We start from the raw sequence: 20,826 nt of genomic DNA, 5'->3' as shown, positions 1-20,826 counted from the left end.
ATGTGGTATGAAATATGTATTTACATATTTATTTTACATATCTCACATATTTCACACAATGTTTAGTACTTAATATCCTGTGTTTGAGGTTAACTTCTTATTCCATGAGACAATTGTAGGGAATTGTTATTGGATTTGCTGCTTGATGAACTTAAAATGAATCTGAGCTTCTGATTGTACAATTCCTTCATCACTTTTCCATATATGTCTTCAGGCATCCCTTTTAGCTCTTAAGGCATACCGTTTGTTTTATTTTGGCATAGTTATGGTCTGTTTTGAGACCTGACCTCTATTCTCTGCTTATATACACAAATAATGTTTTTTAACTCGTGTTAAATACAATTTTGCAGGCTCCAAAACTGCTCAAACATCCTCATCTTCAGGCTTATGTGCTCCAAGTAAATTTGAAAACCAGCACAATTCTTATTGATAAGCTATGACTCTGCCCATTCTTTTGCTTTTTAGCAATCGACGCATATTGATTCAAGGCTTAAAATTAATATAGTCTATTTGGTTGTAGAATGATTCTCCCGTTTTATTTCACTGTAATTTTTCAGTTTTTTCAGCATTGGAAGGTTGAAATGCATTACATCGTTAATGTACAATGGTCATCTCCGCCAAATACTTGTAAAATTAAGTTATTCAACGAGTTTTGCATTTTTGGTTTTGAGTTTGAGCGATTCTTAAGGTACTTGATTGATTTAAATGCAATATTTTGTTATTGATGCCAATGCATTTGTTCCTCCATGGCTTTACCTTTTACATTATGTCTGTTTTACAATTGTCTTTTGCTAGAACAATAATGGTACATGTTTGTTACATATTACAGGTTTGTTACACGTTGTTGTTGCTGATATTTCACCTTTGAACTGTGTGCTCACAAAATTTCCCTCATTTTTTTTTCTGGTTTTGGGGTTTTTGATCTTTATATAGTGAATTTGAGTGTTGGAAGGATAACAATGGTTTTGATTTTTCAGTTGACTCTGGTGCTATTTTGATTTGCTTACAGGTTGACTATTTAATGCCAGTTTTGAGGAGTATTGGCCAATTAAGATGAGGACAATGAGTATAAGTAAATATAATAACCTTTGGGGGCTTAGTGAAGTTTCAAAAATATGATTGTTATACTTTTCTTTTAAACAATTTTACCAAACAAGGGCAGTATGATTTTTTTTCTATAAACAGCTGTCCGACAGCTGGTTTCACACAGTTGCACCAAACAGACAGCCAACTTCTCCGCAGCTGCTTCCTCGCAGTAGTTTCCTGGGACATCGGACAGCGAAGCTGAAAAGCTGAGAAGCTGCAGCTGCGCCAAACAGAGCCTAAGTCATTTGACAAAGTTCTACTTAGCTTCAAATGCACTGTATTTCTTTCACATGTCCCTAAATATTATTACAATTTGTGTTATCATACTAAGGGTAAAGGTTTTAAAGAGCACTTATTTAATAAATGAGTTGACTATTATGAAACATCAGTTTGTGATAGAGACATTAGAAATAAAAAGTGTTGTGCAACCAAAAAAAAATATTCGTAACTATAAAAATTGATAAAATTAAAACATTCTCGTACCTGTTAATGAAGAAGTGGAAGACAAGATCCTGATGATACGTGAAAAATATTGTCCTGTAGAATACCAACATCTTCTTATAAGAACATGAGAATGAAGGATAGAAGCATATGAGAGCGAAGTATTGAGATCCAAAATATGAATAGTTATATGTTAAGTGAATTAAGTGATTTTTATGAAAATATTTAAAAATTATTGTATAAGATCTGTACGAATTGTTTCATCAGACAGTTGAGGTATTATTTTAACCTCTTTCGGACAAGTAGCCTTACGTCGTCGGTTTTTCAAACTATATAGAAATCAATGTAATGTTCAAGTTGTTTTAGTTATTTATTTAATTATTAATATAAATATTGATTGTATAAATAATAAATTAATTGTTAATTTTTAATATAATTATATTATATTATTTCATAGCATAATTAAATTAAGAAAAAAAGGTCAGCAACATTTCGACATGCCGTAAATAATTTAGGAAAAAAACGGATAACATTTCGACATGTCGTAAATAAATTAAAAAGATGACAGGCAACATTTCAATGTAACACGAATAATTTAAGAAAAAATATTGACAATATTCCAAAAAAAATTTTAATTTTTTTTTTACTATGTTGCAGATTTAACAAAAAAATTTATGTAACATATTGTCATAACGCTCCTTTACAAAATTTGCCAAATGGATCCCAGTCAATATTTAAAATTCAATTCAAATCAATTAAAATATCGATAAAATCAAATTGATACCAATAAAAATTTAATATTTATCCCCTCGTAGAGCTTGTCGCTGTTGGTTATCGATGTCTCATGGGCCTCTTGCGATTGTTTGACACCACTCACGAAGTTTGTCGCTGTCAGGTGTTAATTTTGTAAATTGGGCGCGAGCCGATCGTTCGTGCAACCCTCGCAGATTTTGTCACTGTCGGGTGTCGATATACTCCATAGGCCTCGCACGATCGTTAGACACCCGTCATGGAGTTTGTTGTTATCGGGTGTTAGCTTTGTAAATTGGTTGTGAGACGAACATTCACGCACATCTCGTGGAGCTTGTTGTTGTCGGATACCGATACATCCTATAGGTCTCTCGCGATCGCTAGACACCTCTTATGGAGCTTGTCGCTACTGGATGTTAACTTTGTAAATAATGCACAAGATAATCATTTGTGCACCTCTAGAAGAGCTTATCGTTGTCGGGTGTTGATACGTTCTATAGGCCTCACGCGATTGTTGGACATCCCTCACGAAGCTTGTCCTCGCCAGAATCATTAAGTTTTAGCCACTCGTGGAGCCCTTTTTTCGAGTGTGACAGCGTCGGTTCGCTGGGTGTGACAGCGTCGGTTCGCTGGGTGTGACAACGTGAGTTCCCCGAATCAAACTGCGTTTGTTCCCCGACTACAATTGCGTTAGTTCCCCGTGTAACTGTGTCAATTCCCAAAGTGTAATTGTGTCTATTCCCCGAGTGTAATTGCTTTAGTTCTATAGCATGAAAATAATAAAAGAAAATACAATTAACAATATTGAATGCGTGAAATTTCAAACTTTTGGATGTTATAAATGTAAAACACCCATTTATTATATTGAGTTTTTCTAAGATAATGAGAGTTATATGAAATAATCATGACAATGTTCCTTCTATAAGTAGGGATAGCTTCAAGGGATGAATTTCTTTTGTTCGTCGAAACTCTAAGTTCGTGGGACTTCATTTCCTGCGAATGTCTCCAATTTGTATGCTCCAGATCCATCTCTTTGGTGGATGATGTAGGGAACATTCTAGGTTTGATCCAGCTTCCTGATAGCTTGCCCCTTGGCGAATGGGTCGGCCTTCTTCACCATTAGGTCCCTTGGGGTAAACTTTTCATCACGTACATATTTGTTAAAATATTTGGTTGTCCTTCGCTTGACCTCTTCTTGTCGGAGGGTTGTTTTGGCTCGATTCTCCTCGGCCATTTCTAGGGTGAGCTCAACTCCCTTGTCGTTCATCTCAAGCCACTCTTCTAAATCCTCCTTGTTGAAAGCTGAGTCAGAGAGTACTCTCTTGCTATAATTATTATATTCAATCGGTAACATGCCTTCCATTCCGTGTTGCAACATAAAGGGGTATGTTTGGTGGATGTGGACGGTGTTGTTCGGATCCTCGGAGTACCGAAGGGATTAGGTCTGCCCATTCTCTCATACTTTTTTCCTTAGCAAATTCATGATGATTTTATTTGTAGTGTCTGCATGTCCATTAGCTCGAGGGTGATGCACAGAAGAAAATTTCAAGTTGATCCATTGACTCTTACAGAAATCTTAAACTCCCTTGTCAGTGAATTGGGTCTCATTATCTGTAACGATGATGAGGGGTAATCCATATCGACAAATCAGGTTAGTTCATATGAAGTTCTAAATTGCCTCTACTCTTATGTGCGTCAAAGGCCTTGCTTCAGTTCGCTTGGAGAAATAATCAACGATTACCAGTAAAAACTTTCATTGTCCTTTTGACAGGGGGAAAAGTTCCAAGATGTCGAGGCCTCTCATAACGAACAACCAAGGACTGACGATCAAGCTATGTTTTTGGGCTGGTTGATAGCGTAATAGTCTATATTTCTGACATTGTGTACACCTTCAAGATTATTCTTCAGCATCCTTGAGCAAGTTAGACTAGAAGTAACCTTGTTGCTAAATTCAGTGAGCTAGCGTCTTTCTCTCGGAATGGCTTCCACACTCCCCATCGTGAACTTCTCGGAGTATGTCCTCAACCTTGTCTTTGTCAATGCACTTTAGGTATAAGGATGTGGTCGACTTCCTGAAGAGTTTTCCTTTGATTAGTAGATATTGGGCAGTTTTATATTTGAATCTCTCGTGATCATTGACTTCTTCGCTGATATCCCTTACAGTTGTATGAGCTCATCCAACTTTTCTTCTTCTCCTGATAAATCTCTATTGCTAGTGGTTCTTTGATCGAGGCTTAACTGAGACTTTTTGGTAGTCCTCCTTCTATATGAAGGCTTCAGGATAGAAAATCAACAACCTGATTTTCTTCCCTTCGGACGTGTTCGATTTTGAAGCTGGCAAACCGACTGATCACCGTCTTCACCTTCCCTAGGTTCTTCATCATAGTCTCGTCCCTGGTTTCAAATTCCTCATTCATCTGGTTTACTATGAGTTGTGAATTGGCCTTTACCATCATGTGGAGGACTCCCATTTCCGAGGCTAGGCGAAGTCCTGCAATCAAAACTTCATATTTCGCTTGGTTGTTAGTCAAATGAAAAATTTACCTTGATTGAGTGATACGTGCTTTCCCTTATCGAGCTGCACAAGAAAATTCCAAGTCCTACATCTGATTGGTGGGATGCCTCATTGGTGAACAGGGCCCAGGTCGATTTGTCGATCGCCAGATCTTCGTTTGCCCTCTCAGTTCAGAGAAATCTGCAAGAAAATCAACAACTTGTGCCTTTATCACCGTTCAAGGAATATAGGAGATGTCAAACTCGTTGAGTTCCATGACCCATTTGAGTAGTCGATTGGAATGTTCTGGCCTGGTGAGAATAGATTTTAATGGGTGATCTGTGATAACTTTTATAAGGTGTACCTGAAAATATGATTGGAATCTTCACGTTGAAATGACCAAGGTGCCAACGAACTCCAATCACATCCCCTTATATGAAGATGATGTCATTCCATTTATTAATTGAAAGAATGATATTTTCAAGTAAGGATGTGCTACAATGTATTTTGAATCTCGTCAATATTGAACAATGTAGAGTGCATGAAAACCACTTCAAAAAAAAAAAAACTAACAATTCAATGTGTACAATTTAATCATGAGATTGATTCATGCCAGTGGCAGATGCATTGAAAAGCCAACGAGTAGGGGGTGCATGGAAACTTTCTATAATTGGGCCAATGCGCACATGTACTCACCCAATTATGTCAACCAGACATAGAAACTATACATCAATGTTTATGTGTCAGACACTTTCAGTAAATTAAAGTAGACCAGCATCTATAACAATAATGTTCGAGTGATGCTGACTTTTAACTAATACCTTCCATTTACATGTTGATAAGATAAATTCAAATACATATTAACATGTTACCACATTAATTATCATTCTCTAAACTTACACAAAATTCATTTTTTCTCATGTGAGATACTATCACATTGCAAGATATATATGTACTTATTGGTATTAGAAGTGATGGAAATGCCTTGGTAGGATGGAATGTTGTTGGTCCAATTTTGTGCTAGCCAAGTTGGCCTGCATGTGCAATGAAATTTTGGGGAACCACCCCAGAGATGATGTTCTCTATCATCATCCCGTAGATCATCAAATTACACCTCGATTTTTTTTCACGCTTTGAAGCACAAACAATCATACCACTTCAATGGTTATACTGACAATTTTATAGGGAGTCTTACAACGATTCACTTTCATTAGAATTTTTAAGGCATGTCAATGCCTATATATTATTCATAATAGGGTGTTATTCTTCCAGACACGTCTGGATCTTATGTGCGTTTAGAATATTTAGCATTAGTGGAAAATTTAGAAGAGTTTGAAAAATATTTTTTGAGTGGCATAGTGCTTACACATCGATATAAAAAATTAAATTTGTTAACTAAGCCTAAGTGTGCCACAAAAGTTGGGTGTTTGCACTTGATGCAAACATAGAGCTGGGAGCACTTACATGTTGGTAAGCCCACCCATCATGTTTTGACTCGTGATTTATCAGGCAAATCCCTTGCGTTCAGATACCAACTTAAATATTTTTGTACATAAACAAACAAAATTTTTAAGGTGGATTGATCTCATTTAGTTAAATGACATGCATATAAAATGAACAGTGGGTACGTATAGGGTCGTCTAAAAATGTAAGTATGTAACAAAATGAACTTGACGGACTAAGACATAGTCAGGTTTAACCCTAAACCCATTTATTCAATCCCACATTCCTGACATATTTTTATCTTAAATATAATTGAATTGAACTTATAGAACGAGGTTTTAAAAAAGTCGATGGGCGAGGTAAAGCTGAAGTTGACTGGACGCAATATCACCTGAGGTATATTGAGATGTGGAATCATTGTCGGGCATATATAGTACCATTAACCAGTCACAAGGAGATGGAGAACAAGAACTGGCTAATTATTTTTATTGGTACGGATTTTGGGCATCACTCTACCAAGTGGAGCGCCCTACTCAGCCGCCAGATAGATATTACCCCCGATCGTCAAGAGAGAGAATAATAGTATGAGTTTACAATATTTAATAGTTGTTGTTAATTACTTTTATTATAATACATAACAATAAATTTAATTCTTCAATTATATAGTTGGATTACTTTTTTCGTAGTAAAGATATCACAGAAAGGTTTGGAGGCGATCGCGATGGAAGTGCTAGCTCCATCAAACAATGATACAATGAGATATTGAAGCTATCACGTAGAGTAGAACAATCCATCTACATCGATTATATCGCATTTTATCAGCCAGGGAGACATGAGTTCGGGTCGCGGTCATCTCATAGAACAAATGTCATAACATCTAGTCCCTGTAGATCAACTTCTGATGTTCCACATTGATCTGATTTCACTGTCGCGAGAAGATCATTAGCAAATGCTTCAAGGAGATCTTCAACTTCCTGAACACGTAGATCTCCCTTAAATGAGTCGCTCGAACATATCCACAATCATCTGGTTATCTTGGGTAAACAACATTTGCGGGCCCCTCTGACTTTGTAGGACCGACCAACTATAAAAGACCACCAACTTACTAGATTCCATCATATGATTTACAATGAACAACATCCACTAGAGGGGATTTGGATTTAAATTTTCAGAGCATTCTCATGGCAATGCTTATATGTGATGTTGGGCTATTTTATTCACACCTCCAATTTATACACCATCAGTACCCATGAACGAAGAGAATTATTATGTTGCCCCAATAAGCTACGAAAGATGCAACTGAAAATGATGATCTTGATGAAGAATTTCAACGCCACCAGTTACAAGAATGACCATTGCGACCGTCTTCTCGGTATACACCAGTTTCAGGGATCATATCAGATCGACGAAGAAGATTATTGTATTCTAAAAATATTGTCTTATGATAATATTTTATTGTAAAATATTTTTTTTTAATTTTATTTGTTGTTCATTCTCTAATTTTATTCTTTTATATTTTTAATTAATTTGAAATTATCTAATATAATATAACTTTCATTTATTTTTATTATTAATGTTATATATAATATTTTTAATATTAATATATAATATCTTATACAATTTTAAAATATTTATATTAAATAGGGCGTTTTTCGTATGTAAATAATCGGGCTTTAATGCTCCTAGTTTATTTTTTTTTTTATTTTTTATGGTGCTCCTCGACTCCCTCCCCTAAATCAATTAATTTAAGTGCTGCTTTGCAAAATTGTACCAATATTTTTCCGCCATATAGCCCCTTTCGTATTTCGTATCGCAAAATGCTATTAGCCGCACCACCGAAGCCCCTCCTCTCCGCCTGGCTCGTTCCACCGAGTCGGCTTCCTTCTTCTTCCTCATGCACGGGCCCAGACCGCGTCTTCTCACCCATCTCCTCCTCAGCTGTACCGAACGATCCTTCCGGCGGCGATGATCGAGCGACTGGTACCAGTTCAAGGAAGTCGAAGGTGTATCCCGCTGGTGGAGCACTTCGTGGGTCGGACGTCCTTCTTGCGATGCATGAAGCTGTCGCTCGAAAGGAAGGAGGCGGCAGCAGAGTCCAAAGGAGCTTCCGAAAGGGAAAGAAGCGAAGGGAATCAAAGAGTGGGGATGATACGGAGCAGCTCCTTCGGGCGAATTACGACTACGGCAGCATCCGCCCGATAGAGATTAGAAGTGATTGGATGCCGCGCATGGAAGAATTTGAGCGCCGAATACAAGAGCTTCGCTCCCGGTATCACTACTAATCACTTTCCATCGTCAGGGCTTTTACATTTATGATGTTCGCCTCACCTTAACATCAGAAAGTTGAAACTGCGTTACTTATTAAGATATCAATAACTTTAAATGCCATTCAGAACGTAATCTGATAATATCTTTTTTAGAGGATTCTTTGATCTTTTGTGTGATTGTTCAAGTTAACCTCCGTTTGTTATTGCTCAAGAAAAGAAAAATTTTGTTAGGTTATTTTATGCTCGCCCATGATAATGCCCAAATAGTGCCTTTAAACTTTATGGATGTTCAGTATTGTTGTCATTATTCTGTTTTCTTCCAAATTGATTGGTGTGTTCTTTTCCTTTGTTTCTACTAATTTGTCTTTTTACCATCACTCACTTGCAAAGAGCAACACTAAGGGGCTGTTTGGGATAACTTTCTGCTTGATTTGTTTTTCAGACCGTCACCATTGTTTTGTTTGAGAAACTGTTTTTTCATTGTTTTTTTGAAATTTCCGTGGTAGAAAGCTGTTTTTTTTTTCAACTTGAGCTGTTAAAGTGTGATGACTACTATAAATCAGCGATCTGAATTTTTTAAAATAAAATAAATTTGTGATAATTACCACAACTTTTTAAAATGTAATTTCTTCTATAGCTGTTTCTTCAAATTGTTGCAGCTGCCCCAAACAGACCCTAAGTCCATTTGGCACCGTCTGATTTGATGTTCACCATATTAAATTATCATGTATTTTTTTGTTCCACAACTACGTTTAGAATCTGGAATGCACGTTATGACTCCACTAGGTTCTTCGCTGCAAGGAGTAAGTGGTAGATGAATATAGTCCAACAATGCACCCCAAAAATAATGGAAAAATACACCCCAAAAACGATGGAACATTGCACCCTGAATAGGATGCAACAATATACCCCGAAGATAGTGAACAATACGCTCCACATACGATGTAACAACACACCCCACATAAGATGCAACTCCTCCCATAAACAGTGAAACAATGCATCCCGACTATAGTGAGTTTTTCTGGACTTCTAAAACTCTCTCCTTACAACCCACCACTATGATCTACGTAATCAACTACAGCATATGTGGTTTACGGCTCGTGCACCCCACATACGATGCAACGACACCTCACATACGGTGCAACAACGTGTCCCAAAAAAGATGTAACAATGCACCCGGAAGAAGGTAATTTTCTATTGAATCCTAAAGATTTCTTATTGTAGCCCGCCACTACGGCCCACGTGACTAACTACGGCTCATTTGGTTGACGACTCTTGTAGTTCTCAACTCCGGCCGTGCTGTCTACGAACGTCATCATAACTCACTACTACGGACTATGTGACCAACTGCGACCTACATAGTTCAAAACCAGCATAGCTCCCGACTACGACCCCTGCGACCTAGAAACATCATCACACCTCACCACTACGACTTATATGACCAACTATGACCTGCGTGGTTCACAACCTGTATAACTTCTGACTCCTGTCTTTGCAGCACATGGACGTCATCACAACTCACAATTATGACCTATGTGACTAACTACGAATTATTTGGTCCACAACTCTTATAACTCCCAACTCCGGCCCCTACGACCTATGAACATCATCACATCTCATCATTACAGGTTATGTGACCAACTACAACTTATATGACTCACAACCGGCACAGCTCTCTACGCCGACCCCTACTTCCTACAGACACCATCTCATCTCACTACTGCGGTCTATGTGACCAACTATGACCTATGGGTTCGCAGCCCTTGTAGCTCCCGACTCGGCCTTTACAGCCTACGTACGTCATCACAGCTCACCACTACGGCCTACATGACCAACTATGGCCTATATGGTCCACAGAGTGCAGCTCTCGACTCCGGTACTTGTAAATTATGGATGTTATCGCAGCTCACTACTGTGTCCTACTTGACCAACTACGACCTACATGTATTACAGCTCGCGCAGCTCACAACTCCTATCTTTGCGACCTACGAATGTCATCATTGCTCGCCACTATGGTCTAAAAGATCAACTACGACTTATGTGGCTCACAGCTCATACAAACCCCAACTCTGACATCAGCGGCCTACCGACGTTGTCATAACTCGCCACTACGGGCAGTTGCAGCTTATTAAAAAACAGTTTTGAAATTGCTGAAGAATAATTTGATGTTCAAAATGTTTTTGTGGTTATACAAATTTTTTTAGAAAGTCAGACCGCAGCTAAAAAACTATAATCGCACCTAGCCAGGACCGTGGTTTCGGTGGAAGCTTTTTGAAAATGCTGTCAAAATGCAGTTTATCCAAACAAATAAAATTACAATGCGGTGCTTCACCGCCGCCCCAAACAAACCCTATGATCTACATGGTTCACAGCTCTTGTGTCTTTCTACTACGGTCTCTATTGCCAACTGACACTTTTGAAGCAACCATAGGCTATGTTAGCTTTCATCTATGGTCTATACAACAAGCTGATGCTATATTCATCTACAACATTCCCAACGAACTATTGTCTCTATAGCAATCGATTTTGACCTTTGTAGTCTGTTATTATTAAGAATTATATTCATTACAGCCTGAATACAACTATTGTGAATGACTATTGTTATACATTAATAATGATCCACTTTGTAATTTCATCTTCTATAATTCAAGAGAAGAGTGGACATATTTACTCATAATTCATAGTGATTTATTTCAACTGGGTTAGGTCCAGTGGTTTTTTTTCTCTTTCTAAGGTTTTACTCAATTACATGAGTGTGTCGGGTTTTCGTGCAACGTTAAGACACTAGTTCATTACTCTATTGTCACGGACCTTTCGGTACACATCAATGCAAATAAGCCAATTGATGCTTTTTGTTTAGATCATGATTTTATCTTGTGGAGCACAAATTATTAGAATTTGATGTTGTTACACTCCAATACATGCAAATAAGCCATCTGATGCTTTTTGTGTCGACTTTTATTTGCTTGAATTATTTGAAGATGCCGGGTTTTTTTTATTTTATTTTAGCTTTTTGTGTCGACTTTTATTTGCTTGAATTATTTAAAGATGCCGGGTTTTTTTTATTTTATTTTATTATTATTTATTTTAATTTTGAATTATTGTTGGTGGGTTTTGAATTTTAAGTGGTTGGATAAGCATGACCTGTATTTAGGGACTAGTGATTCTGAAAGCCTTTAAATAGGACCTTAATTCGGTGAATTATTCAATTGACTGTGCATTTTCTGGTTTTTTGGTTTATGATTATACATAATACCCCACTTGGTCACTTATCTCAATTTTCTCTCCCAAAATCTCCCTTAGGTTTTCTTTCCTTCTCATTCACTATCTCCAAGCTCTCTCTTATTAAAACTATTCCCTTCTACACCTCCTAAGCCTGTTTGGTACCCCATCTTTTTTCTCTATCAAAGTCAAAATTCTAACCAACTTTTATGTTCTCTCTTCTAATTTACTTCTCATGGTTGCTCTATATATCACAATATATTGAAGAGTTTAGTCGTGCTCCTCTTTCTATTGTTTTTCCATTTCTTTTTAGCTATAACTTATTTTGATGTAGCACATCATGTGAGTAAAAAAAAAATGAAGCTAAATATCCATGTCTAAACTAGAGCTTAGGGAACTGTTTGGAAAAAAGCCAATTAAGGCCTATCATAATAGCCCACTTAAGACGAAACATTTAATTATTATTTAAGTTTTTATAATTAAATTTCATATTTCAGATTTTGAAATTTGAATTTTCATTTTAATTAAGGAACATACAGGGGCTAGTCACTTAATGAAGTTTGGAAGCTAAAATGGATTAATGATGGTGGTGGATACATATTAATGGCCACTCATCTCTTTTTTTCCCAAAATTATTATCTTCCCTTTTAATGATGAGGAACTAAATCATTATAAATTCAACAAATATTGTTGTTATTTTATGAAAAATTTAAACTTCCGATTGATAAAAAATGTTTTGGAGATTTGCTTGTCTTAGTGATTGGTGACCTAGCTTAACCTTTCCTTGATATTTATAATTCTTGCTTTTTAAATTTATATGCAACTTTTTTCTGAAATCATCTCACTTCTTTTCTACATCTTAACCACCTTCTAAGCCAAGGGCCTACCACCTAAGTCCTTAAATTTACTCCAAGCCTCCCATAATAGCTTTTGGCCAAGTCTAAGTGGATATCTGTTAGTCTTATTCTCCACACCATTATGAGGATTTAAACCTCAACAAACTTAACTATGTACTCTAGATTATAAGATCATATATTAAAAGTCCCCCCATTTAGATCACTTCAATCTACTATCAAAAGATATATTTTATATCAGCTCAAATCAAGTTATATTAGTCTCGGTCTTCCTTCCATTCTCTCTCTCCCTCTAAAGGACTTATCTTTCTACCATAAATTCTAGACAACATCCTCACACAATAAACTAAGCATATATAGGATTTCCAGTCACCAATCCCACAAAAAACTTCCTACTAATATCATATTTAATATAAACAAAAAAAAAAAGCTTACCAGTAAATTTGGTTAGAATTTTTTTTTTCTAGCAGAGTGGAGATTTCCCTTATGGTGGATTTGCCTACAAGCTTGTGAGAATTCTAAAAATATTAAGGTTATCAAACCTTTTTTTATGATAGTTTAATTTTATGTCAATAGCTGAGTGAAGTAGTATATTACTTGAAAGCTTATGATGATAATATAAATTTTCAATATATAAAATTATGCAATTAGGTATTGAGGCGTTTTTCATTATTGAGAAGAGGCATTAGTCTCAAGGTGGCCTAGGGCATAAGCCTTATAATTTAAAAATTGTGTGAGTTAAAATACAACAACAACAAGTCTTTATCTCACTAAGTGGGGTTGGCTACATGAATCCTTTTTCTCCGTTGTGTCCTATTGAGTGTCATATTTTCATTTAATTCTAATAGGTTAAGTTCATTTTTATACAATATGCCCAAGTTTTTTTAGGTTTACCTCTGCCTTTCTTAACGTAAGTCAAATCTATAACATCTACTTTCCTAACTTGTTTATCAAATGGTCGACGTTTAGTGTGATCACACCATTGAAGATGACTCTTTCTAATATTGTCCGCCACTGGAGACACCAACCCTATCACAAACATATTCATTTCGCATTTTGTCTCTAAGCGTCAAGCCACTCATCCAACTTCACAAACATATTCATTTCGCATTTTGTCTCTAAGCATCAAGCCACTCATCCAACCAAGCATTCTTATCTCAGAAACGATTAACTTTGTTTTATGCTTCTCTTTCAAGGACCTCCTACAACAACAACAACAATAAGCTTTTATCCCACTAAGTGGGGTTACTACATGAATTTTTTTCTCCATTGTGTCTGATTGAGTGTCATATTTTTATTTAATTATAATAAATTAAGATCATTGTTTTATACAATATGCCCATGTCTTTTTAGGTCTACCTTTGTCTTTCTTAACAAAAGTTGAATCTAAAATATCTACTCTCCTAATTGGATTATGAGATGTTCAACGTTTGATGTGACTAAACCATCTAAGACAACTCTATATTCTTGTTTAACTGGAGCTACACTAACCCTTTCACGAATACTTTCGGTTCAGATTTTATCTCTAAGTGTCAAGCCACTCATCCACTTAAGGACTCTCATCTCAACAACACTTAACTTATTTTTATGCTTCTCTTTTATAGCCAACATTCTATGCGATAAAGCATTGCAAGTTTCACCATCATCTTATAAAATTTTCCTTCAAGTCTGAGCAGTATTTTTCTATCACACAATAGGCACGATGCATTCCTCCATTTCATCCAACCAACTTGAATTCTTCTAATAACATCCCCATCTATATCGCAATCACTTTGAACAATAGACCTGAGATATCTAAATCCGCCCTAGTTACAACTCTGTCACTAGATCTATGGCTATTAAAATTACATTTCATGTATTCAGTTTTAGATCTACTCAAACGAAGGCTTTTAAACTTCTATGTAAACCTCCATAATTCATGTTTTTCCTGAACTTTTTCTCTAGAATCATGCACAAGAAAGATATCATCAACGAAAAACATACACCAAGGTACATTCTCTTGTAAATGTCCAGTAAGAGCATCCATAACTACAACAAAAGGATATGGGCTTAAAGTCGATCCCTGATGTAATCCAACTAAGATAGAAAAATACTTGGTCAATCCTCTTGTTCGAACACAAGTAACAGTTCTAGTATACATATGTTTAATGACTTGAATGTAAGTCATATCAACTCATTTTTTCTCTAGAACTCTCCAAATGAATTCTCTTGGAATCTTTTTGTAAGTTTTTTTCTAAATCAATAAAAATCATATGTTCATCCTCCTTACTTTCTCTATATTTCTCTATCAAACCTCTCAATAAATGTACAACTTCCATGGTAGAACTGTCCGGCATAAATCCAAATTGATTAAAAAAAATCTTTCTATTAAGTTTTAACCCATGTTCAATTACTCTCTCATATAATTTTAAAGTATGACACAACAATCCCTCTATAATTTGCACACTTTTGTGCATGCCCTTTATTCTTAAAAATGGAGACTAAAATACTATTCTTCCACTCCTCAGTCATCTTTTTAGTTTTTAAAATAATATTAAAGAGTTTAGTAAGCCAAAAACTCTCAAATATTCTAAATATTTCTACATTTCAATTGGGATATCTTCAACAACTATTGATTTTTCACCCTTGATTTTCTTTAAAGTCTCGACTTTTTTTATTAATGCAATGGTAAAAATAAAATTTTTTATTATTATTAACAATAATAAGATTACTAAGGCCGATCGTATTTTTAGAAACTTCATTGAAAATTTTATCAAAATAGCTTATTCACCGATGTTGAATATTTTCCTTTAAGAAAAGCATGTCTTGATTTTCATTTTTAAAATACTTTACTTGAGTTAAATATTAATTCTTTCCCTTTCTTTTCTCTTTGATTGGCTAGTTTATATATATATATATATATATTTCACCCTCTTTAATATCTAATCTATTATAAAGATTACTAAAAATATAATTTTTAGCGTAACAAATTATTTTCTTACTCCCTACGACCCACTTTATATTTTTTTTAGTTTTCTAAACTTTTATATTTAAACTAATATTTATGACACTTCTTATATTTTATATTTTCTTGCATATTATTATTCCACCACAAACTGTTTTTATTTATATTTTTTTTCTTTTAATTCTCCAAGTACATATTTTGTCACTCTTTTAATAGTGTTTGTTACTTTATCCCACATAGAATTAGCTTCTTCATGAACATCCCAAATCTTGAAATTTTGAAGTTTACTCATAAAAATAATTTTATGGTTTTTAATGCTCCCATCTAATTCTATGAAAAATAATCTTTATCTTAGAACTCCTCATCTTAAAATTCATAACTAATAATTGATGTTAAGTATTTAAATTTTCACTTGGAATGACCTTACAATCTTTAGATTCTCGACAATCTCTTTTTTATAAGAAAATAATCAATTGATGTTTTATTAGATTTATTCTTATAAGTAATAATATGCTCATCTCTTTTCTTAAATAAAGTATTAATAATAACAAGATCATACTCTAAGGCCAAATCTAATATGGTTTTACCTTCTTCATTAGTCATTCGTTAAAAAATCTTTCTTCAAGAGGTATCATTTATGTTAATTATTCCAAGTCATTTAGAATTTTTCTTCTAAACATATTTGAGAAACATACACTTATAACATTAAAAAACTCAGTATCAATAACAATCTTTAGGAATATAATTCTATTTTAAATCTATTAATTTTTATAACATTATCTTTTAAGCACTTATCTATAATAAGATAAAAATAATACATCAGCATCATAGTTTATATTTATATTAAAGAAAGACTAACATTCTTTCATAATAAAAAGTGACAAAGTATGTAAGCTACAAACTATTATATAATAACTTGCACATATTAAAAATATAATATAAACATCAACTGATCAAAACCATCAAATAAAGATAAAACATGAGATGGAAGTAATGTAAAATCACTTTTTAAAGTTGTTGAATCTGAGGTGCTCCTTGAGTCTCACCTAAGCACAATTTCAAAAAAAAAACTCTTTGAGGCATACGCCTCAAGCAGCTAGGGCGAGGTGTATGCCTCACATTGGTTGAGGTAAGCCTTGCCTCAATTTTGTTGAGGCATGCGACTCTCGCAATTTGTTTTTTCCCCCTATACTTGATTGTTCGAATATGAACCCTGTCATGTATAAGAGCTCCCCTCTCCCTAATCTGATTCGCGACATCATCACCTGCTACTTTTGCCATCAGCTCTGCTGCTATCGCCTGCTACTTTCATCTCAAGCATCATCGTTGTTGCTTGCTACTTCTGCTACAACAACCGCTATCGTAAGCATCGCCTTCTACTACAACATTCTCATTTCTTTTCTTAAATAAATATTAGCAATAACGAAATTATAAGCTAAAGCAAAAGTTCAATATGACTTTACATTCTTCATTAGTCACTCCAAAATTATAGTCACCATGAAATTTCTAAAATCTTCTATAACTCTACCAATATGTCCATTTAAATCTTCTCTAATAAAAATTCTTTCGTCAAGAGATATAATTTGTATCGATTTTTCTAGGTCATTTCATAATTTTTCTTTTGAACATAAATCTAAACCTACTTAAGGGGCATAAGCACTTGTAACATTGAGCTTTTTGTAGTTTCGGTCCTTTGGCTCTTTTTGTTGGTTTCTTGAAATGAGAAATAAGAGAAAACTTAAGAGAATTGTTGTAGATTGAAGACAAAGTTAGAACCACATACCTTTTGTGTAGCCTTACAATATTTAAACTTGGAGCTAATAACAAACTTCCAAGAAAATGCCTAAAAATCAACCAAGAAAATAGCAAGAAATAAAATCAAGAAAAATAGCAACTAACTCCTGAGATTAAGGAACGGAATAAATTTGACTCAATTAAACCTAGACTCAATAAGCAGTCCTAAGCATGTATTCCAACACTCCTTGCTTTAGGAGCTATGAACACCAAATTTCTGTCTTAGAAACTTAAACTTGTTGATTGGATGTGACTTTGTAAACAAATATGCCAACTGATCTTCAGATTTGCATAAAACCATAGTAACAAATTCTTCTTTTTGCGCTTTTCTTAGAAAAAATAACTTGATGTTGAAATGCTTAGTTTTCTTATGAAACACAGGATTATGGGAAATGGAAATCGCAGCTTGGTTGTCAACAAAATTCTTAGTGCTTTCTTTCTGCTCCAGATTGAGATCCATTAAAATTTTCCTCATCATATTGTCATTCTTCCTCTTGGGAGAATCATCATCCAAGTCGTCGAAGAAAGGGGAGCTTAGCAGCTTCCCAGGGACAACACCTAGTCTCATCAGTGCTGCAGTTTTTGCTCTCTCAACATCCAATATAGCTGCAACATAATTCTCCTGATGCTCCCTGTCTCTCTTGAGCTCTGATTTTAGTTGTTCATTCTCATCCATATTGCTTTGCAACTGTCTCCTTATCCAAGAGGTCTGATTTTAGTTATGTGACTTCTGTAGTAGCCATTGTCAGCCTCATCTCCGAATTAAATTGACTCGTCATTGTCTTATCCATTTTATCTTTCAATTCGTCATTCATTCACAACATGGCTGGGAGTTTTGTTTTCATACTCAAAGGGCGAGCTTTCAACCCTAAAAGTTCTGCAGTTCTTTTCTGTAAGGTTGACTCCAATTCTAATTCCCTCTGCCCTGCATTAACTTTCAGATGCTCAACCATCTCAATTGCTGATTGAATTATCATAGCGCTTTCAATTTGTTCCTCATGCATTGGATTGAGTGAAAAACTCCACCCTGCCATCTTAACGTCAAACATCTTTTGACCTATAGCATCTTCTATCACACAGGCCTTCTCCATGAATATCACTTTGAATTTCTTTTCTATTAATTGACCAACACTGAGCAAGTTTTGATCGATATATAGTATATAGAGAACGAGTTTTGATTCGGTGATCAACTTGGTTCATGAACAGCTTGCAATGGCTATGGTGCCCTTTCTTTTGACTGCAATATATTCACCATTCCCAATTCTGACCTTCTTGGACTCAGTGTTCTTCAATTCCTTGAATAACTCCTTGTCATGTGTCATATGATTAGTGCAACTACTATCAATGAGCCAATTTTCACTAGTTTCAGAACTCGTGAAACAAGTTGCAACGAAAAATGGTCATCTTCTTCTTGATCTGCCACTTGTGCTTCATCTTCTTGTTGTTGTTTTTTATTCTTGCATATGACAGCTTCATGTTCCATTTGATTGCACTTGTTGTACTTTGCATCTGGTCTTCTTCAGCATTTGAAAGGAGGGTGACATTTCTTGCCTTAATGTTGACATTGTCACAATGTTGACATGGAGGGTAATCTTTCTTTACTCCTAATCTTTTATTTTTAGTTTTGTTTCTGTTCTCAGGTGCAGAGCTTTGTCCACTTATAGCTTGAAACTTTTTATTTTTGGGTCACCTATTATTTTCATCATCTAGATGTTTGACTGGTTGAGCTCCTTCAACAGCTCCTTTTTTCCTCATTACACGCCTCTGCTCTTGTGCTTGTAAAGCACTTAAGAGTTCTGTCAAAGCAATCTTTGACAAATTCTTCGTGTTTTCTAAGGTGGTGATGGCAGCCTCAAATCTTTCAGACACTGTTACAATGATTTTTTCAACAATCCTTGAATCTTCCAGAGAAGAACCCAATAATCTGACACGATTTGCTATGTTGAGTAGTCTGTCAGAGCACTCCTTTATGGTTTCTGTCTCCTTCATTTTTTACAATTCAAAGCCACGAACCAAGTTTAGCACCTGCATCCCTTGAATTCTTTCATCTCCTTCATACTTGGATTTTAGATAATCCCAAATCTACTTTGTTGTTTTCAACGACATGATACGAGTGAAGATCGTGGAAGAAGCTGTAGCAAACATGCAAGCTTTTGCCTTGGAATTCTTTGTCTTCTTCTTCTTTTGTGCTTTAATTTGTGCTACGGGAGGATTTTTCAGGGAGAAGAAGAATGTGCTAAATTATTTAGTCTTCTTCCACTGCTTCCCAGAGATCCAAAGCTTCCAGGTATGTCTCCATGCGGATTGCCCAAATCCGGTAGTTGTCTCCGTCAAACACTAGTGGAGCAATTGAGGAAAAACTAGCTTCGATCTCTATAACTGCTCAAACTCGCACACAAGTTCCTTAAGAAGAGAGCTCTCATACTAAACTGCTGGTTTCTTGAAATGAGAAAGAAGAGAAAAATTAAGAGAATTGTTGTAGATTGAAGGGAAAATTAGAACCACACACCTTTTGTGTCGCGTTACAATATTTAAACTTGGAGCTAATCACAAACTTCTAAGAAAAGACCTAAAAATCAGCCAAGAAATAAAATTAAGAAAAATAGCAACTAATTCCTAAGATTAAGGAACAAATTTGACTCAATTAAACTTAGACTAAATAAGCAGTCCTAAGCATGTATTCCAACACTTTTGATGCTCTTTTTCTGGTGGTTCAAGCAATTTAAGGTCAAGTTTAAGATCTATGATGGAAGCACTTGATGCGACTGGTTTTCTTTTAGGAATGCAAGCTAATGAAGATTTCCAATTACTTAGATGTCTTTGTCATTTGAATCAATTTAGTAATTAGATAGTTTGTAAGGAAACAGGTTTAAAAACTTGAAAATAATTATTAACCAATATGCTGGATTATATAAAATAAATAAGTGACAAAGATGGCAATTGGAACCTTGCAATTGACACCATATTTATTATGTGAAATGAAAACAAAGTGCCCTATTGAATTTATCTATAGTTGATCACCAAGTCAGGCCCATTTCCTTAAGAGGGTCCTCCTCATTATCTGATGAGCTGAAATATTCTTTTATTGTGGGTGTGTTTGAGCCTTGGCTACAATTTTTAGTATCTTTTTTTCTGTTTTATTTTGATTTTTGCTGCTAATATTATTTTTTTATGTTTTCCTTTCGACTTCTTTTTTGAGACACATGAAAATTTTGATATGCATTGTTCTTGTTGTTTCTCTCATTGCTATCTTCATAGTATATTGTGCGCGTCCTTAACCTTCAAGTGGTGACCGTTAACTAGATGGTTTCATGAGCCCATCTTGTGGGAGTTAGTAATTGTTAATCAGCTATAAATAATATAAAAAAAGAAACTACAAGTGCTTTCAAATTTTACCAAAAATGAAATCTTAATTCTATTTTAACCAGCTCCGTTATTTTCTATTTGTTCTACTTGCTTTATCGTGCTAGGTATAGATTAGCGTAAAAATCCATCATTCTTGCTTGTACTGTATATCATTAAACTACCAAG

The 20,826-nt window shown here is 35.1% G+C and overlaps 1 protein-coding gene across 1 annotated transcript; it reads left to right on the top strand.

Moving 5' to 3' along the window:
* Nucleotides 1–7,963: 7,963 nt before the first annotated feature.
* Nucleotides 7,964–8,602, top strand: LOC110020298. The gene has a single exon (XM_020718352.1). The coding sequence runs from the start codon at nucleotides 8,032–8,034 to the stop codon at nucleotides 8,494–8,496; it is 465 nt and encodes a 154-aa protein (XP_020574011.1). The 5' UTR covers nucleotides 7,964–8,031; the 3' UTR covers nucleotides 8,497–8,602.
* The last annotated feature ends 12,224 nt before the right edge of the window (nucleotides 8,603–20,826 follow it).

The sequence above is a fragment of the Phalaenopsis equestris genome, unplaced genomic scaffold, assembly GCF_001263595.1.
Source record: "Phalaenopsis equestris unplaced genomic scaffold, ASM126359v1 Scaffold000094, whole genome shotgun sequence".
Classification (NCBI taxonomy): Eukaryota; Viridiplantae; Streptophyta; class Magnoliopsida; order Asparagales; family Orchidaceae; genus Phalaenopsis; species Phalaenopsis equestris.
The sequence above is the reverse complement of the archived record's forward strand: the minus strand, read 5'-3'. Positions and strand labels throughout refer to the sequence as shown.